Source organism: Marmota flaviventris, chromosome 10 (assembly GCF_047511675.1).
Source record: "Marmota flaviventris isolate mMarFla1 chromosome 10, mMarFla1.hap1, whole genome shotgun sequence".
Classification (NCBI taxonomy): Eukaryota; Metazoa; Chordata; class Mammalia; order Rodentia; family Sciuridae; genus Marmota; species Marmota flaviventris.
Window position 1 is genome coordinate 644,788 of NC_092507.1, and position 26,271 is coordinate 671,058.

General features: G+C 56.8%; 1 protein-coding gene across 9 annotated transcripts; it reads right to left on the reverse strand.

The window, feature by feature from the left end:
- Positions 1–725: 725 nt before the first annotated feature.
- Positions 726–20,296, reverse strand: Slc35e2b (solute carrier family 35 member E2B). Of its 9 annotated transcripts, none has more exons than XM_071617260.1 (10): positions 19,889–20,284; positions 16,788–16,920; positions 11,683–12,173; positions 11,470–11,605; positions 10,988–11,115; positions 10,239–10,359; positions 8,516–8,569; positions 7,665–7,737; positions 5,967–6,112; positions 726–4,957 (listed from the first exon to the last, which is right to left on the reverse strand). In XM_071617260.1, the coding sequence occupies exons 3-10, from the start codon at positions 11,999–12,001 to the stop codon at positions 4,714–4,716; spliced, it is 1,221 nt and encodes a 406-aa protein (XP_071473361.1). In that variant the 5' UTR covers positions 12,002–12,173; positions 16,788–16,920; positions 19,889–20,284; the 3' UTR covers positions 726–4,713. The 9 variants fall into 9 exon arrangements, with proteins under 9 accessions (XP_071473361.1, XP_071473360.1, XP_071473358.1 ...); XM_071617259.1 differs by having other exon boundaries at positions 11,683–12,176; XM_071617257.1 differs by having other exon boundaries at positions 16,778–16,920.
- Between the last annotated feature and the right edge of the window lie 5,975 nt (positions 20,297–26,271).

Below are 26,271 nucleotides of genomic sequence, written 5' to 3' on the forward strand. Positions count from 1 at the left end.
GCTGCTGGGACTACAGGCGTTCAGTCACTGTGCCTGGCTCATAATTTTGTTTGTTTGTTTTAATACTTTCATTTTTTTTTGAGAGAATTTTTTTAATATTTAGTTTTCAGTGGACACAACATCTTTATTTTTATGTGGTGTTGAGGATGGAACCCAGCCCCCACACATGCCAGGCGAGCACTTTACCACTGAGCCACAACCCTAGCCATAAGTTTTTTAAAAATCTTTATTATATTGACTTATTTTTATGTGGTGCTGAGGATAGAACCGAGTGCCTCATGTGTGTGAGGCAAGCGCTCTGCCACTGAGCCACAACCCCAGCCCTTATAATTTTGTTTTTTTAAACGTGTACAAAAATAGAGCAGGGAGAGAGCTTCACAGTGTGATGCTATTGCATTGTTCTTTTGAAAAGATGCTTTTCAAATCCATGGCCGGTTTTGTTTTTCAGGGTCCCTAAGTCTCACTCAGCCTACAGAATTCAGAACTTTCTTGGGAGACTTGCTAAAATGGGACTAGTGTTCCATATATCCATGTCAAGTTATGCTGTGGACTTTTAAAAAAGTCCAGCAACATCCTGAATCATTTTGAAGAGACGACTGAAGTTACAGCCATGGATCTGAAAATGCAAAAATGCAGAAGACTAACAAGAAATAGACAAAGGCATAAAAAAAGTTGAGGGGTATTGGGATTCTTTCCCCCCTTGAATGAAATGTTTACTTCCCGAATTTTAGTTACCAGAGAGCCTTTATTTTTCCCCTCCCTCCCTGCCAGAAACTGGTGAAGGCAATAAGAAACCGAGTTTGATAATTTTGTTGGCATAAATGGAAGAGATACAAAGGAGAATGGAAGTGCACACTTGACATTGATCCCCCTTTTGCAGTACATGAGCCACTGACCATGGCTACCTTAGCTGCTTCATTTAGACAAAAGTAACCAGGAGGCATCCACAGGATTAATTACACAGTACCAATTTATTACCAGAGTGGAATTAACAGGGATTCACCTAAGTTATTTAAGAGAACCAAATTTTTTGAAAGCATTAATCTAGTCACATAAATACTGAAATTGGTGACACACAAAACAGCATAAACGTTTTGTATGATAGTTCTCCACAGTCTTGTTTGGTATAAAGCAAATGTAATTTGGCTCTGATGCAGGCAATTACTGATATGATTATCAAGTTTTTCAGCGTGGGAATGTCACCCTACTGTAGTCCTCTGGGATGGAGTCTACAATACCCTGAAGGCAGGAGCATATGTCTGCAAATAGTTTAGAAATTGCAAATGAGCTGAATGCACTTTTCCAGAAATGAAAACCAAAAACAAAAGACTTTTCAAACTGAATTTGGATGTCTGAGTAATGGTCCAGCAACTACCAAACCCAGAATCAAGAACCCCAGCAAAACAGGGAGAAATATCCCAGAGAGTGTGAAGTTGAAGTTTTCTGTACTGAGTTGCAGTTAGCAGCAACTCACAATCAGCATGATCTGAAGGATCTGCTCTTGGCTCCTTAGACAGGGCAGAGGAGCAGGGATGTTCTCATTTTTTAATTTAATAGGTGGAGGGCGTAGCCATGAGGTAGAGCACTTGCCTACCATGAGCTAGGCTCTGGGTTTGATCCCACATAAAAGAAGTTCCAACCAGGCAGTGAACATATTTTAAGAAGGAATGAAGCCCTTGGTAGAAAGCCCCACCCCCACAAAAAAATTGGGACTGGGGCTGTAGCTCAGTGGCAAAGTGCTTGCCTAGCATGCCTGAGGCACTGGGTTCAATCCTCAGCACCACATTAAAAAAAAAAAAAAAGTAAAGGCATTCTGTCTATCTACAACTACAAAAAAAAATTTAAAAATTGATTTCTATGATAACATAGGTGCTTACTTTTTCCAACCCAGGGTAACAGTGTAAATACTTCCAGACCTTAGAAAGCACAATGCTTGGAGCTGGGCACAGTAGCACACACCTGTGACCACAGCAACTTAGCAGGCTGAGGCAAGAGGATGGCAAGTTTGAGGCTAGCTTGGGTGATTTAGTGACTCTCTCAAAAAATAAAAAGGGCTGGGCTGTAGCTTGGTGATGGAGTGCCCCAGCACCTAAACAAAACACACACGCCCATCGCTTGGACAGGTATAAAAGCTGCGGTGCCTCTGCTGTCCACTGACCCATTTTAGTGGTCATTCACAGGGAAGCTAAGCCCACAAGTTTCTGACAAGTATTTTAAGACATGCTACAAAGCAGCTCTATTTTGCTGATTTCTTTATGCAGCATTTTTTAAAACTGTCTCTGACTCACTGTTCATTTTTCAAAAATTAAAGACACATTTTGAATTGTGCAAGAGTGTTCTCAACTTCCCAGCAGGCAGACTCTTAATGCTGATATACAGAAAATTATGACTATCAGATTTTTTAAAAAGCATTTTATGCAGTTAGTAGTGGAGGTTTTCATTTTTCCCTTGTAGTGCTGTGGATGGAACCCAGGGCCTTGCATACCCTAGACAAGTGGTCGACCACTGAGCTACTCCCCAGCCCCCATGGAAGTTGTTTCAATATTTGAAATCTATACACCTCTAAGTATGGGTTAAGGAAGAAGCAGACACCCCACTGGGAAGGTCTGGTTGGTGTGCTGTTTACAAGGCACAGACCAAGGCCACAGGAGGAGTTACCAGCCCAGCAGCGGTCCAGCACCTGGGCTCCCACACCACATGTGTCATGGTTCCATAAAAGACTAGACAGACATAATAAGAGAGAATCGTCAGCACAGGGCCAAGCCAGGCCTTGGGTATGTCCTAGAAGTGCCAGGAGAAGTAGGGGTTGGTGCAAGACGGGAAGGAAGGTGGGTGTGGGTGAGGGCTTGGTGTTGGCCAAGCTAGGCTTCCACCATCTTCCTGCCCAGGATGCATGGAGGTCTCCAAAGCATCGTTACAGGAACTGCCTTGCTTGCTAGTGATTTAAGGAAATCAAAACAAGCTGAGCGCTGCTTTTGAAGCAGGAGGGGAGGGGTGAGTCACAACAGGCAACTTCCTAATTCCACAGGAGACAGCGCACCAGAAATTCGAAACAATACTCGGAAGCCAGGCGCCTGGACCTCTCAGCAAACTCAAAAGTGTCTGCCCCCCACTCTGTCAGAGCTTGGTAGCATGTGCTTGGGAGTGGACCAGGCCTTGGGGCAAATCAATCCAACAGCACCACCCAAATGCCACCTCCACCTCTTTTTCTTCAGTTTTGGGGGAAAGCAGAAGAGGAAGGAAACAGAACCCTGGGCAGAATCACACAGGAAAACATCTTCACAGTGGAGGTGACCCTGCGTGCAGGAGCACACAGCTGGCCCATCCTCGCACACAGGCCAGCTTCTTTAACAAGGCGGCTTGTGGGTTAAAAGACCTCATTTTGATCCATCATCATGAAAAACCTTTTCAAGTAGGTGGGAAGAAATGAGGCATAATTATTGCTCTTTGTTTCTGGGAGTTTACTTCTGGGAGGAACTGTTTTCCTATTCCCCAGCTGAGAAACCAACTGAAAAACCAGTGAGCTGATGATGGTTGCCCCTAACCTGACGAGTGGTGAGGGGATAAGCCCGGGAACAGTGGGTGCCAGTGGCTGCAGCCCACAAGCACAAGCCCAAGCTCAGGGCACAGAGAGGTTTCAGACTGGCTGGCCAAAGAGTGCATGCACCCAGGTCAGACTCCAGCAGGACGAAGGGCAGAGCCAGTGCCAGCCTGACTGCAGCTCTAGTACCCAGTTGAGACTCAGTCCGCCCAGTGGCTGGGGCGCTACCATATCGTGGTCCCTCGGGGGCAGCCATGGCCATGTGCCTGGACATGGCCACCTGACACACCAGGTCCACAAGCCAGGTGGCTGCAGCTTTGTTGGAAAGTCGAGTGTCACGCAGCATAACCTGAGTGCTAAGTGCTCTGCAAGGACTCCCCTGCTCAGCTGCCCCCCGCGGAGTCCAGCAGGGCGGTCCAGCAGGAGATCAGGGACCTCAGAACAGCCTGCTTCACACACATGAGTCTGAGATGTGAATGGAGCTAACCCCCCAAAGAGATCTGTCCTCAGCCTCCAGAATGAACAACCACCCCCCAGAGGTGAGGGGCTCAGTGCCAGGATGTGAAGGGTGAGGGGCACGGTGCCAGGCTGTGATGGGTGGCTTTTCCCCTCACAGAGCAATTCAGTGGACAATCCCTGTCACACGATGTTGTGGCTATGGGGTCAAATGGCAGCCATAGGGCCCTCCATGAGGACAGCTCTGAAGCAGAGAGAGGAGTCTAGCCCCCTCTCAGCAGCTGAGACCTCTGCTTAGGGACCTGTCCACCTGCTCAGGTCTGGCACCTGGGAAGGTAGCCCACAGGGGACACTGTGGCCAGTGTCTGTGGATGGCTGGGGACCAGGCAGCTTCGGGGCCTGTGGTGGCTGGTGTGGGAGCTGAGGTCTCTGTTGGCACCAGGCAGGGAGAAGCTCGTGTTGGCACTGGAGCCCGGGCACATGTGGCCCAGTAGTCCCTTCAGAGGTGGTGGGGTCTGGCCCAGCTGCAGCCTGGTCAGCCCGGGGGTGCAGGCTGGTCCCTCCTCCAGTGCTCAGCTGTCAGTGGAGTCTGTGTCCCACGAGCCTCTGGCCCTCAGCCCACTGTGTAATGCAGGGGGCAGCCCTGGCTGGTTTCCAGGGACCATGCAGCGGCAGGGGGAGCATGCAGCGCCCAGGCAGCCAGGGGCCTCCCATGTTCAGGGGTGAACATGCTGTCTGGGGTCCTGGGGACCCACTGGTTCTGTATCGTCCTCGGGGACCCAGCTGGTGGCTGTGGCCAGGCTCTGCATGACTTCCTGCTGGTGCTGCCTGGCCTTGTTGTAGAGCAGGACACCCACCATCACGAGAATGGTGCCGACGGCTGACAGGCTGGTGATCTTGTTGCCGAAGACGATGATGCTGAGCCAGATGGACAAGGCGTGCTTCACGGTGCTGGCGACGCTGTGGCAACAGGGCAGAGGCAGGGGACGCTCAGCCCAGGCCACGTGCAGCCGGCCTGGAGAGTCCCGTGGGCACCCGGGTGCAGCTGCACGGGGCCTGTGGGAGACAGGGCGAAACCCCGTCCCTCCTTCCTTCCCTCTTTCTCTGGGGTCACTTTTTGTTATGAAAAATGTCAAACAGAAAAGTGGAAAAACATGGCAGCCAACAGCCACATTCTCAGCAGCTAGATTTGGTGAATAGCTTTTTCTACATGTGCTTCTTTCTTTCTTTGTGTTGAGGTATTTTAAAATAACTCATAGACACTGCACCATTTTGCCACTAAATACTTCAGCCTGTTCTCTAAAGAATGAGAGAAAGGGCCAGGCATGGTTGCACATGCCTGTGATCCCAGTGGCTAGGGAGGCTGAAGCACGAGGATCACGAGTTCAAAGCCAGCCTCAGCAACTTGACAAGGCTCTTAGCAACTCATGAGACCCTGTCTCTAAATAAAATACAAAAGAGGGATGCGGGTGTGGCTCAGTGGTTAAGTGCTTTGAGTTCAATCCCTGGTACCAAAAAAAAAAAAAGTACCCAGAGTGGGTGCAGCTGAGGGGTGGGGCACTTGCCCTGCATGGGCCAGGCCCTGGCCACCACTCCCGGCACCACACGCAAAAGGGATCCCTGTTTGGTGCTGCACCTGCTACATCTCGAGTGCTCAGGAGCCAGGTGTGGCCAGCGGCTCCTGTGCTGGACAGCACAAAGGCAGAAGGTCCCACTGTCACAGACAGTGCCACTGGCTGCTCTGTTGAGAAAAACACTCAGCCAGTCCCCAAAACGTCTCTAATGTCAACTTCTAGTGGAAACCTGTGGGGACTCTGCTCTCAAGCTCACTGCACTTCACATGGTGCTGGTGCAGAACGGCCCAGCGACTGGGCACGGGGCACCAGGCGTCACCACGGAAGATGCCAGACTTCAGGTCTTCTCTGCAAAACACCGGGCACACTGTGCCCCTCGGGAAGTCTCTGCTTACCTGAACGTCACCGGGGAGATCTTCCCCATGAGGGCATATGCAGTGACACTCTGAAGGTGGAACAGGGCACCATCTGTCAGGAGCAGGATCAGCATGTCCTGGCTGTAGCTGAAGCTTGTCCCGCTCCTCCCCATCATGGGCACGTCCTAGGGCCAGAACCAAAGGCTGCTCTGCTGGCCCGCTAAGGAGGGCACACAGGAAGGTCCCTGCAGAACTGCCACACTCGGGATCCCCCGCAAGCACACAGACGCTGTCACGAGGGACGACAGAACCACCTCACTTCTGTGAGGACAGCTACCGCCAAAAGCCAACCAAGCCAGAAAGTGCTGCAGAGGGTCTGGGCAAACAGGAACCTGCGCAACGGTGTGGTGGTGACCAGGGTGGCAGTCCCTCCAGGATTCAAACACAGGTCACTGCAGCATCCCGCAGTCCCACTGCCGGGCACATACCCAAAGAGCTGAAAGCAGGGCCTCCCAGGGAGACGTGTGACCGGAGTTCCCAGCAGCAGCACTCTCGGGGACCAAAACAGGACCAACTCGAGTGCCTACGGATGGTGAGTGGACAAACCAGAGCGGTCTGCCTACACTTGGGGAACACTCGGCCTTAAGGAGGAGCTAGGCTGGCACATGCCACATCAGAGAAGAACCTCAGAAAAGCTGTGCTGGGCGGCGGGCAACCTGGGGACAGAGCGCCCGTGGGCATGTACGAGGCCTGGGTTCCATGCCCAGCACCACACATACAAAAAAGGTCGTGCTAACCAGACACAAAACACAAGCACTGTGGATCCCACCAGCAGGAGCCCTCAGAGGAGTTGACTGCCCAGAGCCAGAGAGGAGGTGGTGGCGATGGGGCTGGGGAGGGAGGGGAGCCCTGGACAGGGCGCAGGTCTGGGCTGGAGAGGAAGTTCTGGGTGGGCTGTGTGATGGACACGGGGAACATGCTCTGCCTAGTGCCCCTGTACTTGACAGGATCGAGACAGGAAGCTCTTGTCCTGTGTGTTTCATCACGATAAAGAAATATGCAGACACGCAGCACGCTCCAGCTCTGACAAGGTGACCCAGGAAACGCCCTCGTGGGTGTACGGCACCAGGGTGGGAGAAACGCGCCACTGTTCCCAAAAGGAGAGGGCGGGAGGCAGCCAGGGCCCCCAGCTGGGCGTGTCCACGGTGGAGGGAAAGGTCTGCACAGGTGTGACGCGTGCATGGTGCGTGCGTTGGCACACGCGTGGACTCACACCACCACGCACAGGTAAGTGTGGCAGTGAGGCCAGGGAGGGCGGCTCGGGCTTCACTCCCAACACTGCCTGTTCTGCAGCAGGCATTTTATCACTTGCTGCACACCTGTGATCCCAGTGACTTGGGAGGCTGATGCAGGAGGATGGCAAGTTCAAGGTCAACCCCCACAACGTAGTGAGAAAAGTAAAAAGGGATGGGAGTGCAGCTCAGTGGTAGAGAGCCCTGCATTCAATCCCCAGCACTGCAAAAATTAAATCCAGTTAAAAAAATAATTTACACAAATCTAAAAATCCTCACACAGATATCTCTGCAAGTTGCTGCAGCTGTGGGCAGCTCCTGTATGTACAGCCCACTCTAAAGCACATACCGCACAGCCATCGACTCGCAAAGGTAAGTCATTGTGTCAGGAATTGCCAGAGAGATGGGGCCCAGCTACAGTGGGATGCCCACTTCTAAAACCCACCATGAAGAAGATCCAGGCAGGGATCAGCATGGCCACGGCAGCAGCGCTGGTGTAGAACTGCAGCTCCGGGGCCCTGTGGGGACAGAAGACTCCTGACCTCCCCGTGCCTGGGGGCTGGGATTTCCCTGGGGATTTCACGAAAGAACACATCACAGTGCTGACACACAGTCGTGGACACCCATGGCTGCCCAGAACTGAGAAGGCAACAAGGACCAGGCTGGCTGTCAGACAGGCCTACAAGGAAGCTGAAGGGTCCTTTCCCTGAGTTTTCTTTTTCTCCTATTTTTTTTTGGGGGGGTGGGGTATCAGGGATTGAACTCGTGGGAACTTGACCACTGAGCCACATCCCCAGCCCTATTTTGTATTTTATTTACAGACAGGGTCTCACTGAGTTGCTTAGCGCCTTGCCTCGCTGTTGCTGAGGCTGGCTTTCAACTCATGATACTCCTGTCTCAGCCTCCCGAGCCGCTAGGAGTACAGGCATGTGCCACCATGCCCGGCCTTCCCCTACTTTTTGACAAAATACTTTCAAAGCCCCCTAAGCCACAGGGGAAACATGTCATGTCTTCCAGGAGCATCTGGAATCTTCCTTCTTGGCACTGGGGATTGAACCCAGGGGCACATAACCACTCCCTTGCCACATCCCCAGTCCTTTTTATATTTTATTTTGAGACAAGATCTCACTAAATTGCTGAGGCTAGAGTTTGAACTCTAGATCCTCCTGCTTCAGCCTCCCAAGTCACTAGGATCACAGGTGTGTGCCATCCTGTCCAACGGTATTTGGAAACTTAAATGGGCAAAAGTCCTCATGGGCCTTACAAAATCAGATGTCCCCCCTCTGTGATACTTACGAGAAACGGTATTTGTCCCCGCTGAGGAGCTTTTTTGAAAAAACATTCTGCAAACTAGAACAGAGAGAAGAGAAGGTTAAGGATGGAACTGAGTCGGCGTGGCCCTCAGGAGCAGGGGCTGGGCTTCCTGTTAGCAGTGACATTAATGGCCATGCCTGGTGGACAGCGCTGAGCACCTGCTGGGAGCACGTGCCCCACCAGGGGTTCCAAGCATCTGCCTGCTGGGAGGTGGGCGCCATGCCGCCCGTCACGGGTGGGCAAGAGGAAGTACTCAGGGTCCTGTCTCGGGCTTCACAAAACCCTTCTTGGATAAAACTGCCACGAGTCACAGCCTGCCTCAGTCAGGCACCTGGGGCTCCCAGAGGAGGGCATGACTCAACAGACTTCACCTACATGGAGACCCTGTGGGAAAACACAGCTGGAGCTCACGAACACCAGGCTGTGGGGACACAGGACATGTGTCTTCGCCAGCACCCAGCACTCAGAACTCAGCACAGTGTGAGCTGTGACTAAACTACGCCAGCATCCTAGAGGACAGGCGATGTGAGCACTCACTGGCCCGCCACGGGCCCGGACTAGGGCTCGGGCTCGAGATTCTGTGACCCTGGCCCGAGCCCTTCCAGAGGTTCCCAGCTCCGCCAGGCAATCTGCCATCCAGGATGCTCCGAGGACAGCCAGAAACCAGGACTTCGAGCACAGGACCCAGCAGGTTGCCTGTGAACATGAAGTGCTGCCTGCGTGTGAACAAGAGGCCTTCCTGGAAATCAGGCTGTGGACACCCGATGCCATGATGCCCCTCCAACAAGCTGACAGAGACCTACCACACGCACAGGTGGTGCGGCCCTGGCACCCTCCTAGGACACAAACACAGTGCAAGAGAGTAGCAAGGGCTGTCAGGAGCTCAGGATGCAGCTCAGGTTGGAGCTCGGGTTGGGGCTCAGGATGCAGCTCAGGTTGGAGGTCAGGCGGAGCTCGGGATAGAGCTCGGGGTGGAGCCTGGGTGGAGCATGGAGCTCGGGGTGCAGCTCAGGGTGAGCACCCCAGTTCAACACCAGGACCAAAACAGAAAGATGATTCCTGTCTTTTAGAGGCAGCTGCACTATTCAGACTTGCCAGCTCTTCCCTGCTGTGAGAGGAGTGCCGACCTGCTCCTGCTCCTGGAAGCCCGGCTGCTTTTCCCTACCTCACTCAGAAATGAGAGGGACCCAGCAGTAGTCAGTAACCCTGAGAGAAGGTTTTGCAGGGCTGACAGCGGGTGGGGAACCAATCAAAACAGTGGCTGGAAGGCGTCCTGGCCTCTGCCTGCACAGGACCCCAGCACCACCGCACGCCTCCCAGGGCCTGGCTATGTGGCAGTTTCTTGCCACCAGAGGTAGCCTCTTTGCAGCTGAACGTGGACGGCCACTTAACCAGGAGAGCAGACGCACCTGTGAGCACCACCACGGCCCAGAGCCCGTGCGTGGCTCAGCCTGCGGCCTGGTGATTGTCGGCTTGAACAGCGTCTGAAGTAGGACTGCATCCTCAGGGTCAGGCTTGCTTCTGAGAAGAAGGTGCCTCACTGGGGACTTACCGCTTTGCTATTCAGGAAAAGGCACTGGGAGCCCTGCTGAGTCGCAGGAGTGACTCTGAGCCAGCCTGGGCTGGGCGTGAATACCCGTGAATCCAGGAGGAGGGCCAGCGCCATTTCCAGGCACCCCCATCCTGCACACCTTTAGTGACTCACCAGTCCATGATGTTGGTGGACAATGCAGCTGAGAAGCCCAGGATGTTGAAGCTCATCTCAGTGGCTGTGCACAGGGCCAGGCCTCCCATGACGGGGATGAGGGACAGGTTTACCAGCAGTCCTGAAGGGCAGGACGCACAGGTGACTGGCACAGATCCCTCCAAGGGCCCAGGCTCCTCCCACCCCCTCGGATGACAGGTGGGGCTTTCACTTTGACTCAAAAACAAATGCCACCAGCTCCTCAAGTCACAGGGAGACAAACCAAGAGGAAGCCCAAGTAAGGCCCACCCTGCAGCAGCCTGCACAGTGGGGCCCTCCTCTGTGAGGGGTGTATGCTGGGCCTCAGAGACCTGAGACCCACAGACACGCTCTGGCAACATGGAGAGTCATGGGAGGTCCCCAGGAACGACTGCCGTCCTAAGGTGAGCCAAGTGCTGAGGCTCAGGGGAGCATGGTGCAGCAACCCCAGGAAGCTCACCTAGGGCCCACTGGAGACCGGCCCCACCCCGGACACCCTGCTGCCGGTCTCTCCACCAGGCTGGGGCATGAGGCGCAGCGCCCTCTGACCTGTGAGCACCCTACTCCTGGTAGGCACAGGAGGCTCCTAGTAGGCACTCATGACCACTAAGCAAATGTCGGGGAGGGGAGGCGAGGGGCTGGCACTTTGTGACCGCAGGGCTGTAGCTGCTCTGAGCTGGAGCACACTGCAGGGAGGACAGGACGGTGAGCCCGGCTCCAGGGCCACTCACCCGTGTACTCCCCCAGGATCATCCGAGACATGATCACGGTGAAAATAGGGGCAGAGCTCTTCACTGTCTCGGCAAAGGACACTGCCACGTTCTTCAGGCTGACCAGCCCCAGAACCACTGTTGCGAACCTAACAGCAAGCACGGGCATCCTCAGCACTGGCACTCTGGGTCAGACCAGCCTCGCCAGCACCATCCTGCCGGCCATGGCTTAGCACCCTGAGTGTGACTCCCTCAGGCTGCAGGATACCCGGGCAGCACCCTGGGAGAAGGCACCTTCCCTCCAGCTGATGCTAAACTGGTTCTTGACAAAGAATCTGGTGAGGACACAGGGCATGGAGATGCACAAACTGCCTCCTCAGGCCCAGGCCCGACACTCCCCAGCAGGGCCCCAGCCACCGCCGGCAGAAGCACTCCCACCATCAGTGGCCAGAGGCATCTCATGCCTGGAGTAACTGGACACTCGAGCGAGTGCCAGTCTTTACCTCATCAGGCCCACAAAGAGCATGGTCACGATGAAGTTGGGTGGGTAGGCCAGCCGGGGCTTGTGCTGGTGTAGGCAGCAGGGCAGGCACATCTTCACACACCCGATGACCGTGGTCGACAGCATCTGCACGGCACCTGAGGGGCGCGGGGGCCACGCTGACCACACTGCCCGCTGAGCCCTCCGCCCACATTCCCTCCCGGCCGGGCACTACCTAGCATGCTGGGTTCGCCCTCCAGCAGGGACAGGATGTACTTGTTGAGGAACAGCGTGCAGAAGCTGAGGAAGAACCAGAGCGACAGGTAGCTGAGGGCCCGCGGGCTCCACACGCCCAGGCCTGACTCGAGGACTGTGGTCTCCGTGATGGTGACAGTGAGCAGGCTCTCCTCCGGGCTGCCCTCGCTCCTGGTGAAGGCCATCTTCTCGCTTCGGTGACCGAGAAGAGCGCCCCAGGCTAGAGCCGCCTGTCCCTTGGGCTCCTCTGCAGGGTCGGGAGCGCTCTCCGGAGCCTCGGGTTTGGTGGAAGATGACATGCTGGGGTCCTGCCCAGGAGAACCAGCTTATCTGGAGGGCGGGCAGCATAGGTCACGGCCACTGCCCAGGTGGGAGGATGCTGGCAGAGGAGAGGACGCCGTGGTCCCGGCTGGCACGAACATGGCCCCTGACACTGGCTCTCCCCAGCAGGGCGCGGAGGCAGAGGCTAGGCTGCTGAGGGAAGGAGCTGGGTCAGCACGAGAAGCCAGAGCCAGAGCCACCGGGGGCTGCACAGGGCACGTGCACTCAGGCTTGTCTTCAGATGGACCGAGAGTCCACTGCCCTAAAAAATGTACCAATGCCAGGATCCTCCTGCCCGAAGCTGGCCACCCCCAGCTGACCCTCCTCTCCCTCACGCAGCAGCTCTCGAGCAGGTCCTGAGGGCTGTGTCCACAGTGCAGGCCAGGCTGGCCTTGGCCCTTCCTCTCCCACCCCACCCAGGGCCCTGCAGGCCTTGGTCACTGCAGTAGCTCAGCCTCAGTGGTCACCCTCCTCTGGGCTCGCCCTCCTTCCTGGCAGGAGACCAAGACCCTGCTGAGCTCCGTGGCCTCCAGGCTGAGGCTGCCCCTGCCCGTGCCCGTGCCCTGCCCCAGGCCTGTGCAGCCATGCTCACGCCAGATGGCCACTCCTACAGCTGTGGGCAGGGCCACATCTGCCCATCTTCTCCCTTGTGCCAGGGCGCTCTCCTAGTTCTTGCTCCATACAACCCTCGGTGACAAAGACCTGCTCCGTCACAAGGACCAAGGTCCCCCTTCCAAAGTAGACTCACACCTGAGTCCAGGGCCCCAGCCTGACAGAGCCTCTGGAGCAGACTCCTGGTCCTGGGTTCCTGCCTCGACACCTGGCCACGCTCTTCTCTGGGCTCAGCTTTGCATTTAAAAGGGTGCCCTTCACCTTCCCTTGCTCTCCCAGTCACCCGGCCTGCAGCAGGGTGGCTCTGCTTGTCCCTGACCTCCCCAGGTCCACCTCGGGACAGCCCCACCCAGACCTCACCTCATGGGTGAGTCCTAGGCTGCGGCCTCCCAAGGCCTCCCAGCTCCCTGCTCCTCCACCTGTGTGCTCCAGGCTCCCCAGTCAGCCGTGGAGACCGGCCCGACTCCCCACAGTGTGACTGCGACCCTTCCCACTCCTGGTGCAGGCCAAGGCTGGAGGCTCCGGGGTCAGCCCCCTCCCACAGTCCACCCATCTGTCCAGCCGGCTATTACTGTGCCAGCAACCGCAGCCTCTCTCGGCCACCCACGTGCGTAGGGTCCCGCTGCCCCAGGGTGAGGACGGCTCATCCAGTCCACGCTGAAATGCTGTCTCCTCATTGTCCCAGCACAGCAGCACCATCTGCCCTGGTGACCATGCTGGTGGCTCTCTCCGGGGCTCTAGCCTGAGATGGGGACACAGGGAGAGCTTGCTCTATCCCACCCTTCCTACCGGGTCCAGGGCTGGCTGGAGGCAGACCGGTCACCTTGCCATCATCCAATGCCCTGGGCACCCTGGGGGCTCCTTTCTGAAGCAGCTAAATAGCCCGTGGGACTAGCCAGCACAGCCCTCTCCAGATGGCTGCCCACGCGCCTTCACCAGCACACCATTGCCAGGGGGCTGTTTCCCAGCCCCTTGTGGGTGCCCCCTTCCACGGCAGACCCAGATCCTGATAAGGAGACCAAGAGGCACCCTGTCCCTCCGGCCTGGGACCTGTCACACAGGCACTGCCTGAGCTTGGGGGAACAACACCAGCTCCCACTGTCCCTGTTCTCTGCAAGGGAAGACGAGGTGCGTGGGCTTCCTGTCTGGCGACGGAACACAGTCTGGATTCAGAGCACAGGCCTCTCAGCTCACCCTTGGCTGAGCAGCTCCCTCTGCCAGGAAGGTCTCCCACGGTTCCTGCTGAGGAAGTCACGGCATTCCAGGCAAAGCTGCCACAGCAGCAGGTCATGCTGGCCCCAGAGCCCAGGGCCCTTGTTTCTGCTGAGGCCATGAGGCTGTGTGACATGGGCAGCGTCATCCAGGGCTAGAGGCAGCCTGACACCTGCCCTCCCACTGCTCACTGTGGTAGTGAGAAACCAAGGGCCCAGGGTGCCACCTGGGACGCTCTGTTCCTGGCCAAGGCCTCATACAGGAGCCAGACACATGGTCCCTTCACCTCACTACCGCAGCGTTCCCTGAGAACAGGCTGCTGTGCCACTCCTCCACCAGCCAGCACCTGGGCCACACCAGCACCCACAGGGTGAGCTCCCTGGCCATAGATGTGCACAGGAAGTCATCATACAGACCCCTTCTCCCATGCACCCGCTGCACGGCCTCAGTGGCCACTGTCTGCCCTGCTCCTGTGCCCATGCCGTCCTCTGCCCTGTTAACCTCTCCACTCCCAAAGGACACTGATATGGTGCGACCTCCTCCCGAGTCTGCAGTGGCCAGCAGAGAGGCCCACAGCACCTTGAGAACGCCCCCTCACTCGTGCTCAAGGGTGGACAGGCGGACAGCCACTATGCCGCGCCACCCCTGGCACCCAGGCCCTGTGCACATCGGTGCCCAGGGTAGCTGGCAGGACAGAAGCAAACAGATTCCAGAGACTCTGCTGGATGTGACCTTTCTAGCCAGAGCAGGTGACAGGAGCAACAGGCGAAAATCACCCAGGCACTTCCTAAGCCAGGTTTAGCAAGAGCCAGGTGGCCCTGGGAGGCGTGCTCCCCTGCCGTTAAGAAGGTCTGTCTGGAGCTCTGCGGGGTCACTCAGAGCAAAGACAACCAAAGAAGAAAACAGCTGAGTGTCTCAGCGGAGGAGCTGGCAGCGTGCTTTCATAGCCGCAGGCCAGGAGGGAAGCCAGGGCCGGGGCTCCCCTGCCAGGAGCACGCCTGAGACTGAAGGGGCGACTCAAGGCTCAAGAGCAGTCGAGGTGCAGAAGTCCACAGGCCCAGGGCGTGATGGTTACACACCAGGGTTCCCATGAATCCCCTCAAGTCCAGCCACTCTGCCAGGACCGCTGTCAGATCTGGGAACACATCACCGTGGAAACACTGCCCAACAGATGAGAGGCCCTGGGCCCAACCGCCTCTCTCCCGGCATGCCTGCTCAGCAACCCTGGAGGGACCGTCAGGTCTTCATGGTGCTTGATCTCCAGTGCGCACTTCCTGGAGGCCGAGGGGAGGCAGAGCTCCCTCTGATGCTCGACTTCTTGCCTGAGCCACTCAACGCACAAACTCCATTCCACCCAAAAGAGGCACCCGGCAAGTAACAGCATATTCCCATCACTCAGGAAATCCCAAAGGCTTTAAGAGTCCTGTGCCAGGAACTAAGGACAAAGACCAAAAATAATCTCAAGATTATCTCAGGCCCCAAAACAGCTGAAGTCCCGGGAGAACTGCAGGTGTGACTGCCAGCTGCCAGGATGCGGGATGGAGGGAGCACCTGGCAGCCCTTCCTGCAGACCCACTGCCCGGCCCTTGCTCCTGCTCCCTGGAGTTGAGACTGGCCTCCGCTGCCTGTGGAAGACCCCAGCAGAAAGGTGGGGTGTGCCAGTCCCTGGCTGCCTGCGTCCCTGCAGCTATAGCCTCCACAAACTGGCCTTGGCTTGCTTTGTAGGGCTCGCTCAAAACAGACCCCTGGAGCAAGGCTTGGGGACAAAAGTCTGCACCAAGGGGGCCGGGGCGGAGAGGGCAGCAGGAGCAGTGGAGGTGGTGGCCACTCCCTCCTTTCTGGGAAACAGTAGAGCAACCCAGTGGACAGGGCGATGCCCACAGCCGCTGTTCTTCAGGCTGAGTTCGGAGCTTCCGTGTCCTCCCAGGCAATGGGCCACAGTGCCACCCCCAGGACAGGCGTGGACATTGTGGGACAGGCTCTCACTGCCTCCCTGTGTTCTGCTGTCCATCTCCTGCAAATGCAGAGCTGGAACCCAGGGAGCCAATGGCCTGCGTTGTCCAGCTGCTAGGACACACGGCCGAGTGTGCACGTACCCAGGTCCACCTGTCCTCCCAGTGAGGCAGCCTGTGTGCTGCTGGCAGCAGCCGCGTGGCGAGACAAGCCCATCACTGGCCATCGGCCAGATGGCACTCGGTGAATCTTGAGCTTCCCTCAGGGTCCAGGGCAGAGAGGAGCAGGTGGGGGACCTGGGCCTCTCAACAGACCCACCTGCTGCCCACCACATCTAGATCGGGGCCAGGAGACCTCAGCTTCGGGACGCATGCTCACTCTCAGCCTGTCTTCAGGACAGCTGGGCTCTCACAGATGCCCACTCACCTACTATGCACCATAGGTGCCACGAGGAGGGATCAGGGCCAGGTGAGGGCCAGCAAGACCCACAGGCTTTACCCAGGCCGCTGTCCTCCCTGGAGGCCCTGGACAAGGGGGCTCTGCACCCACCTGGCCTCCCTTCCACCCCTGTGGCAGGAGCCTGCCGGAGCACCCTAAACACCAGTGTGGACATCTGCGACAGAATTCAAGGAGGCCGAGGCCCAGGCAGCTGAGGGCTCACTGCTCCAGAAGCCCAGGTCGTGGGGGAGATGAGGAGGGGAGGCAGCCGCAGACCCCTGGCAGGCAGAGGAGCCGCCTCTGGGGAGTGCGGCAGGACCAGGACCTGCCAGGGGCCTGGAACAGGGCGCCTGCACCTCCAGTGGCCTCCAGGGCCTCTTGGCAGAAACCAGCAGAGACGCAGAAAGAAATGAGCCCAGAGAGGAAGGAGGGAGAAGAGCGAAGGGAGAACCTCAGCTGCCATAGACCTGAGACAGCCTCGGCTAAGCCACACACCAGGGCCATGGACGCTAGTCAGAGAGGCAGAAGCAGCATCTCACCAGGTCTCACCAGGGAGCTCCTCAGCGACTGGGAGGCTCTGAGGCCCGTCACAGCTGAGAAGAAGCCAGGGAGCAGGAGGTGGGCAGAGCCCAGCTGGGGACCGGAGAGGCAGGAGCAAGTCCTCTTTGCTGAAACACTTCCGCTGTGGGGCCGGAGAACATTTAGATACAGATCAATGCTGAGGATCAAAGATCAAGGATCAGTAGCTACCAGGCCGCCAGCAGGGAGGAGCAGCTGCCTGCAGCCTTGGGGTGGACCCAGAGGCCTGAGGACAGCAGTCTCCACAGCTGCCAAACAGGACACCATCAGGCAGACAGACAAGCAGACAGAGCCATCAGGACTGACAGGTAGGGAAGAACCAAGCCCTTGCACAGAGCCTGGCAGTGGAGCCGCACTCTGCGAACCCTCTCCCCACAGAAACCAGGGCCTGCATCACCTGCAGGTGAAGGACAGGAACCTGTGGCCAGAGGCAAAGCTCCAGATGGGAGACCAAGGCTTGAGCTCCGTCCACCCCAGAAGGGGTCTTCCTGCACCATGGCAAACCTAACCCAGAGAGGTGTCAGGCAGGTCTGAAACACATAGGTGGCACGGTCCTGGCACCCACCCGGGGGGACCCCAGGGGGCACCACAGCCTGTGGACTAGTCCACTACGCTGTGTTGGAGTTAACTCCCCACGGCAGACAGTCACACTGAGACCAAGTAAAATGTCAACGTTGAGGCAGACAGAGGGTGCACAGGAACACTCACATGGCTCTTCCCGAAGTCTGAACTTTTCTTAAGATACAAAGTTTGAAGTCTGGGTGTGGTGGCCCCATGCTCAGGAGGCTTAGGTAGACTGAGGCAGGAGGATGGCAAGTTTGAGGCCAGCCTCAACAACTGAGCAAGACCTTGTCTCAAAATAAAATATAAAAAGGGCTGGGGGTGTGAGTCAGTGGAAGAGGACCTCTGGGCTCAGTCCCCAGTGTTTAAAAAGAGAAACGAAACAAGAGACCATTTACTCTCTGAGTCCCTCTTGCTGTGCAGGCACACAGTGAAGAGGTGAAGATCAGTAGCTCCTCGTGGGGTGAGGGCAGGGGTCCCTTTCCACCTCCTCCTGGGGCAACCCCTTCGCTCAGGGTCTGGAAGCCAGGCCTGCACAGACCCCCTGCAGGGGGTATGGGGTCACCTCAGAGGCTGCCTACTCCAGCCTCACCCCAACAATCAGGGATGAAAAGTCAACCCCCTGAGACAGCACTTCAAGCCCACACTGACCAAAGTCAGTTCCAAAGTTTTTGCAAGGTGACATGGGGGGACGGCAGGCAGCAGAAGTGAACCTCAACAAGGTGTGAGTGACCGAAGGAAGGACACTCTTCCACCTGTGCCTGGCTCAGCCTGGGGCTTGGATCCCGCGCAGCACCCACTTGGGGAGGCCACAAGACCCCTGGGGGCTTGTCAGCCCCTCTCAGGCTACAGGGGGTTGAGCCAGAGCTACACAGTGTAGCAAAGCATGGAGTCCCCACTGGATTGGCCACCATCCCTCTTGGCCTCCGTGACCCAATTCCTATTCTGCAAAGGACTGAGGTCAGCAGCCGTCTGGTACACAAATGCTGGAAGGGCGTGCATGGCCAACCTCACCTGGGGACAGAGCTGCTGGAGCTGGGGAGTGGGCGTGCTGCCCACCTGCTCGGGCCAGAAATGGAGCGGGTGGCTCCTGTCCCTCCCGCCCCAGCCGGAAGGATGTGTGCAGGCTGGGCTCACAGGGAGCAAGCTGCACAGTGCTGACCCCAGTGAGCGGGCACATGCTGGGCTTCAAGGTCCCCGAGCTGCCAGCACTGCGTGCACCGGACCTGCTGGCCAGAGAACGTTCTGGCCAACATCTTCACTGTCCCTAGATTCCAGGCCATGGACCCAGTTCAGAAGCTGTTCTGGAGCAAAGCAGATGTCACCAGGTGTTCTGCCTGACTGGTCTCCATTTTTGGTGAGGGTGTCAGGGCACATCCACGCTTGACAACCCACACTCATGGGTTCAGAATCCTCACCTGAGTGGCTCCAGCCTCTGCCTGGCCTGGGGCTGCTTGCTAAGCTCTGGTCTCCCAAGTAGAAACTGGAAGCCCCCAGGAATACACACCAAGGAGTGCCCGAGGAACTCAAGCACAGAGTGCGGACAGATGCTGCCCGCCACCCTCGGCCGGGATGCCACGCTTCGGCACACAGCACCGTGCCGGCCGTGTCCAGCTCCAGTAGGGGGACACCAAGTCCATTTTTATTCCTTTTCTCTTCTACATTCTCTCATTTTTCTACACTGAAAATGGATAATGTTAATGTGAAAACCTTCCTATTTCCTCTTTTTGTTTTCTTCAGTACTGGGGACTGAACCCAGGGCATTCTACCACTGAGTTACACCCCCGACCGACCCTTTCTAAATTTTTACTTTTGAGATAGAGCCTTGCTGACTTGACCAGCTAGCCTTGAACTTGCCAACCTCCTGCCTCAACTCTCCCAGTCACTGGGATCACAGGCGTATACCACCATGCCCACCTTGCACTTCTCTCTTAATGTCCCTTTTAATGTTAGTAGTTTCATTCGGTGTTAAAATGTTATTTGCAGACTTATAAAGTACACTGAACTTGGGGGGAAAGGACCTTTAAAAAAGCCACTGAACAAGAAATTCCTGTTTAAACAGTGGTGTTGTACATTTTGTTTTACTCTTTTGTAGAAGCCTGCAAAGATGTTCCCTGCTCAGAGAACAAATTTGCGGGGAACTGCCTGTTTGTCAGAATGCCGGAAACACGACGATTAAAGCAGACTCCCCGCGCGGGACCCGCAGCTCTGGGCCTGGCTGGGGCGGGGCTGCCACCTCACAGGGCCCTGCCCTGCACCGCTGTTCCAGTTTCCCAGCGTGTTGCCCTCCCGACGGAGGAAGGGGCGACTTCGCGAGGCACATGCCACGGGGCCTTGGCCCCGGTTGGGCACCTCCCCACCCGCATCCCCGGCCCCCAGTGTCCAGGTCCACCGGTGTGGTCCAGGTCCACCGCCCGACCAGTGTCCCGGGTTCCCGAGACCCCGCCCCCGCCCTGTGTCCCCGCCCGCCCTGTGTCACCGGCTCCTGAGACCCCGCCCCCCCGCCCTACCTGTGTCCCCGGCACGCGTGGCCGCCGCAGGAGGGACCGAGGCCGCGTCTCCGCGCGGACGACCACAACGTGGTTGCGCGCGGGGCAGAGAGGACCGACCGGCGCGGGGCGCGGGGGCCGCCCGCCCGCAGGGGTCCCGGGCCAGGGCCGACGCGGGGCGGGCGGCGGCGGCGCGCTGTCATTCGTGCCGGCTCACGTGCTCGGCGGACACCGCCCGGGGGCGGCGGGCCGGACCCGCCCACCACCGCGGCCGGCCGGAGAGGGGGCGGCGCTCGTGGGCACCGCGACGCCTCGCGGGAGGGGCCCGCAGGCCCGGGCTGGAGCGGGGACAGGCCGCGGCGGGGGCCGGAGGTGACGCACAGGAAGCCGGCGCACTCCTCGCCACCCGGCGGGCGCCCGCCCCTCGGTGCCCCGCGCGCCTGGCCGGCCAGGAAGGCCGCGGCGGCACAGCCTCGGGGCCGCTGGGGCCGCCCTCGGAGCCACCCACCTCGCCCGGCGCGCGCTGGTGGGCCGAGCCTCGGAGGGCCCGCCCTGGGGCGTGGCTTCCGGGCCGTCCCGCGCCTGCGCGGCACCTGCGGTTCCGGGTTCCGCCGCGGGGCGGCCCAGCCGGCTGCGGTGTGCTCGGCGGCGGCGTCGCTGCAGGGCCAGAGGCTGAGTGTTATTGTGCGGTACTGGGGTTGAACCCGGGGTGCCCTTGTAGAGGCACTCTCTCCCCCACAGGAAATCGGAATTAAACTCCTCCAGAAGGCGTCTCCGTAACTGATCTTAGGACTCTCAGCAAGAGCCTCCGCAGGGGCTCAGGGTCCTGGAGCTTCCTGGCTCCTGTGGCCTCACCTGGCCCCCGGCCTGGGCGGTCGGCGCGCCAGGTGTGCAGCACCGCTTTACTGTTTCTTCACCGACATCTATGACTATGGAGCACGTGTATGTGAAACAGTTTGTAAAGGCTTTCAAGGGAAGTGTGTCTGCAAATGCAGAGTGTGATAAGAAAAATAGGTTCTCTTAACTAGATCCCTGGCCTTGATGTTTACATATCAAAGATAATGTCACTAGCTGGCTCTGTGGTGACAGCTGGCAGGGTGAGGGAAGGAAAGGGGAGAAGACTCCCCTTCTCAGTCGCTGTCCTTGAAGGGTTAACATGCCCAGAACAGTAAAAAGAAAAAACTTTTGTGTGTGTGAACTTGACTGTGAACTTCTGAGCCTCTCCTTACACGCTGGGCATAAAGTTCTGAAACTGCCTGAACTTGGAGTTCAGGGGGATTAATTGATTACAGCAAAAGCTGTACCCTCTGAGCCTGGCCGCAGCCAAATAAAACTGATTCCTGCTATTTTCTGTGTCCTGCCTTGTCTCCTGAAACACTACCACTGAGCTACATCCCCAGCCCTTTGGGGGACATATTTCTTGGTTGGCCTCCAACTTGTGATACTCCTGCCCCAGCCTCCTAAGTCACTAGGATCACAGGGCAACTTTTAAAGTATTACACTTGTTTTTCGTTAGTTTAGTTTCTCCACCGTCATATAGCTAAGGGTCTGTTAAGGTCAGCCTCCTCTGTCTGATCTCGGGGTAGCTGCCCTAGTGTCTCCCACTCCCGTTGAGTGGGATTGTCCCCCCAGGGACATTAGGGGTAGGTGGAGGGGTAGCGGGTATTCAGGGAGTGGGTCAGGGCTTGGGCCTAAAAATGGAAACATTTTTAAATGAAAGAAGTAGAAGTGAAACTCTAGTGTTCACCTGAATGGGAACCCCAGCCTGGCACAGTGGCCAGGTCTGTGAACACAGCCAGGCTTTTACAGGGATTTGGGGAAGTATGTATATTTGGAGGCTGTGGCAGGGCCATCACAAATTCCAGGCCAGCAGGGTAACTTAGTGAGACCCTGTATCAAAATAAAAAATAAAAGGGTTGGGAGTGTAGCTTAGCGGTAAAGTGCGCTCGTTCAATCCAGAGTAACTACAAAACATAAAATGAAATAAGAAATAAGCCCGCACAGTGGCGCACACCGGTAATCCCAGAGGCTCAGGAGGCTGAGACAGGAGGATTGCGAGTTCAAAGCCTGCCTCCTCTAAGCAACTCAGTGAAACCCTCTCTCTAAGTAAAATACAAAATAGTTTACTGGGATGTGTCTGTGGTCGAGTGCCCTTGAGTTCAATCCCCGATACAAAAAAAAAAAAAACCCAAAAACGAGCCACAGAACGAACAAGATATCAGTCTTCTCTTGCCTAACTTTGGCATCCAGAGGACTGCACAGGTCTTGGAATTGGCTAAGCCCCGGTCACATCTGAACAGAAATGCCTCCAAGAAGCCTCCAGATCTTTCACTAATGACTCTTAGGATATGGAACCGGCTTTTCAAGATTGGGCATGAGCAGGAGCCAGGGATGTCTGAGGAAGCGATACCCCAGAATTAATGCTTGGCACCCACTGGCTGTGGCCAGGAGAGCCGTCCCCCAATCCCTATACAGGGTTACTGCCGCAGCCCCTGCGAGGTGGCACATAGGCGAGAGCCCCCCACTTTCGCCCGTTGCCTGTCACTCTCAGCCCTCTCCAACACTCTGCCAGTCACTGGCCTCATGGATAGCCCAGAGCAGGACCTTTGCCAGCTACAATCAGGGCACAGCTTCTGGGGCAGAACTTCCTGGTTGGCATGAAGCCTACCGTGCTGGCAACCGCCCATCTGTCCCGGCTTTATTCAGCAAGCTGGCTGTACCTGGTAATTTCAAAAGCAAATTTGTAACAATATTGTAGAGATTTTTACATTTCACGTGGGATGTTGCATTTTACTGACTTTGAACAATGTCAGGGAGCCTGGGCAGCTTCCCTCCTGGGCAGGGTCTGCACAGTGCCCTGGCTCTGCTGCCCACACACAGACCCAGAGGCCCGGGAGACCCAGACCCCACGTGTGCGCCTACCCTCTGCATGTTGACAGCATTTGTCCCCAGATGCTCCTAGGTGACACACATTTCCCATTGAAAGGAGGCTCTGCGAGTCCTTTCACCTTGGAGAGACGCCACGGCAAACTGGCCTGTGTTTGTCTGAATTTGCTGGAGTTTACACTTCTTCCTTTGGTGGGAGTCAAAGTAGAACTTTGGGGTGAGAAAATATAGCTAGCAAAGGCCCTTCACCCTCCGCAGCCCCAGGATTCTGAGCATGTGACTTCCTGACCCTTTGCTGATTTGAATGGTGGGGTGGGATGGACTTCTGATCATGTACAAGTTTGGTCATTTTCTATTTCCTTATTACATCTTTGTATTCTTCCTTGAATCGTCAGTTTCTTTCCTTTAACAACTTTTTCTGGTAATGTTTTATGTGGACTGTGTGTTTTTTGGGTACCAGGGATTGAACCCAGGAGCACTCAACCACTGAACGACATCCCCAGCCCATTTTTCTTTTTTATTTAGAGACAGGGTCTCACTAATTTACTTAAAACCTCACTAAGTTGCTGAGGCTGGCATTGAATTTGGGATCCTCCTGCCTCAGCCTCCCAAGTTGCTGGGAATACAGGTGTGATCAGTGTGCCCAGATGGGCTGTATAAGTCTTTGTTACCAAACTTAGGTTCGGAAGCTTGCTTCCCAGACAAACCAAGGCCCAAGGGAGGAGTGTTGGGGAGAAAGAAAGTGTGCGGCATTGAGGGTGCTAGCAGTCTTGAAGGAGACAGTCATTTTAATGTCTCAAGTTCCCCTTCCAGGTCTTTGGGGACGTGAGATGTCTCCATGAGGATCAGGTTGGGGGCCACCTGAAGGATGTGGTTTCCCAGGAGCTGACCTTGGGCAGCCTGGTGTATAGGTGCCTACTATGGGTGGGAACTCCTTGTGGCCACCTTCTTGTAGGGCAGCATGTTCCAATTTGGGGTCAGATTTGTGGTAAACAACTGTTTTTTGGAATTAGCTCAGGAAAAAACCAAGCCAGCCAGGCATAGTGGTGCACACCTGTGGTCCTAGCAACCTGAGAGGCGGAGGCAGGAGGACTGCAACTCAAGACCAGCCTGGCAGTGTCGCAAGACTCTGTCTCCAAATAAAAATCTAAAAAGGTCTAAGAGTGTGGCTCAGCAGTAAAGCACCCGATTCCACCCCCAGTAACACAAAAGCCAAGTGAGGTCACAGGATGAGAGTGAAGGCCATACCTGGTGTGGGGAAGGGAACAGCCTCTGTCCTGTGCACTCCTCAGCCTGAGGCCGAGGCCCAGGACCTGGCAGCTCCCTGCTGGACGGGGTGCAGGTCTGGGCGGGAAAGACCCACCTGCAAACCACAGGCTGTTTGGTCAGCAGGTGACTAGAACTGGCAGCCACCTGGTGGCTGTGCAGGTGGTGAGTGCCACCCTGAAAGGAGTCAAGAACGCGGAAGGTGCAGCCACACACTCTGAGGAGCATGGAGAAGCCAGAGACGCAGCCACACGTCACATCAGGCTACTCTCGTTCCAAACGGTTCCATGGGAAAGGACCACTGGGAAAAAAAAAAAAAAACAAAAAACTACTTCTGCCAGACACAGTGGCACACCCTGAAATCCCAGTGGCTCGGGAGGCTGAAGCAGGAGGATTGTGAATTCAAAGCCAGCCTCAGCAATGGCGAGGTGCTAAGCAACTCAGTGAGATCCTGTCTCTAAATAAATTATACACACAAAAAAAGGGCTGGGGGAGTGGCTCGGTGGTTGAGTGCCCCTGAGTTCAATCCCCAGTATCAAAAACAAACAAACAAAACAAAACAGCTGGGCGTGGCAGTGCACACCTGCCATCCCAGTAGCTCAGGAGGCCAAGGCAGGAGGATCACAAGTCCAAGGCCAGCCTGGACAACTTAGGGAGACCCTGTCCCAAAATAAAAAGTAACAGCAGCTGGGGTTGCCGCTCAGTGGTGAAGCACCCCTGGTTTAATCCCCAGTGCTGAAGCCGGCCAAACACCATCCCTGGGGGCAGCGGTGTGCCTACATCAAGGGCCCTGGTCAGAGCTGTGGGCTCTGCTGTGTGTGGAGTCTGGTGACTTGGCTTCTGCTCCTAGTTCTGCTCCCGTGACTGGCACAGACCTGGCTTTGCCCCACACATGGTCCACTTGTGAACACCTTGAGATCTGGTTTTCCACCGGCAGGCCCTCACCTGGCCTGGCTCACTGCAGGCCTGGGCTCTACTGGGGAAGGGGACAGGCAGTAAGTGGGTCATCAAGGCATCTGGGGCGGGCCCAGGAAGGAGGCGTGCAGGGGCCTGCAGCACCCCGGCCAGCCCATCCCACTGTCATGCGACAGTCTGTGCAGATCTGCTTTCCCCTGAATCACCATGTATGACCTCTCTTCATTTTGAGGTGCTCACAGAGGATGGGCACAGGTGGGTAGAAGGGAGTCTGCCTGGGCAGAGCCTGGAGAGGGTCAGGCCTTCACGGGCACCTTGAGACTTGCCTGGTTGTGGAGCTACTGTAAAGGGACTTTGCAAAGACTTTCAAAGGGGGCAGAACTTCAGACTGGGGCCAGGTGGCATACCCAGGGGTGTGGGCAGTGGGTCTGCTTGGGCCTGTCCCTGTCTGGACTTGGCATTGATTGGGGCTGCAATGCCCACACTTCCCTGGTTCTGGGGATGCCCCTGGCCAGGGCTGTCAGGGTACAGTGTTGGGCCTGGAGGGAGGGACAGGCAGGGGACAGGAGCCAGTTGACTATTCGTCAGCAAGATGAGGCTGGGCCTGGGCTGCCTAGCTGTGGGGTGCAGAGGCCCCCAGGGTTTCCGAGCCCTGCTGGGCCTTCCTGAGTGTTCCCACCCAGGCTGCGGGTCCAGGTGAGGCCTGGGGACACTTGGGTGGATGGACACTGTCCTTGGGCATCCAGGTGCTGAGGGCCCAGGGTGGTCCCAGCTGTCATCCTGGTTGACCCTGCTGACCGGGTCCTGCGGGCCTGAGCCTGCAGCCCTTCCCACCAACAGGTGGGCATCAGGTGGGAAAACCGAGGCTGCGGGTCTTTCCAGGTCATTCTGTGGCCAGGCTGCACTCCTCCCACCCCTGGCCTGTGGCTGACTGGGCGGCCAGCTGTCCCCCGAGGCTGTGTGTCTGTTTCTGTTGCTGGTAACATGCCCAGAGTCTGGGAAGCTGTGGAGAGGTTTATTTTGGCTCATAGTTCTGGCCCAAGGTCAAGAGGCTGTCCCTGGTGGGTGCCTGTCTGTGGGCAGGGTCCTGGAGCACCGTGTGGTGAGAGGGAGCACGTGTGCTCACCGGGTGCTCATCTGGTCTGTCCCTCTTCTCCTAAAGTCACTGGGATCCAAACTGGGGCCACATCCTGCTGACCCTGTCTTGGCCTTGACCCACAGTCACAGTAAGTCGCTTGCACAGACACCCCACAGCGGGGACTGCGCTGCAGCCTGCGAAGCCTGGGGACACTCAGCCATGCCACGCCCCATCGGCGTCTCTGCTCGTCTCCTTCTGA

Bases quoted from the DNA above. Each gene is read 5' to 3' on its own strand.
- Slc35e2b (XM_027947470.2), bottom strand. From the start codon at position 12,001: ATGTCATCTTCCACCAAACCCGAGGCTCCGGAGAGCGCTCCCGACCCT. The intron at 10,360-10,987 runs GTGAGTGGCCCT...CCTGCCCTTCAG, and splicing joins GATCCTGGGGGAGTACACGG to GACTGCTGGTAAACCTGTCC. The intron at 6,113-7,664 runs GTGGGTTTTAGA...TTCTGGCCCTAG, and splicing joins CTGCCTGGATCTTCTTCATG to GACGTGCCCATGATGGGGAG.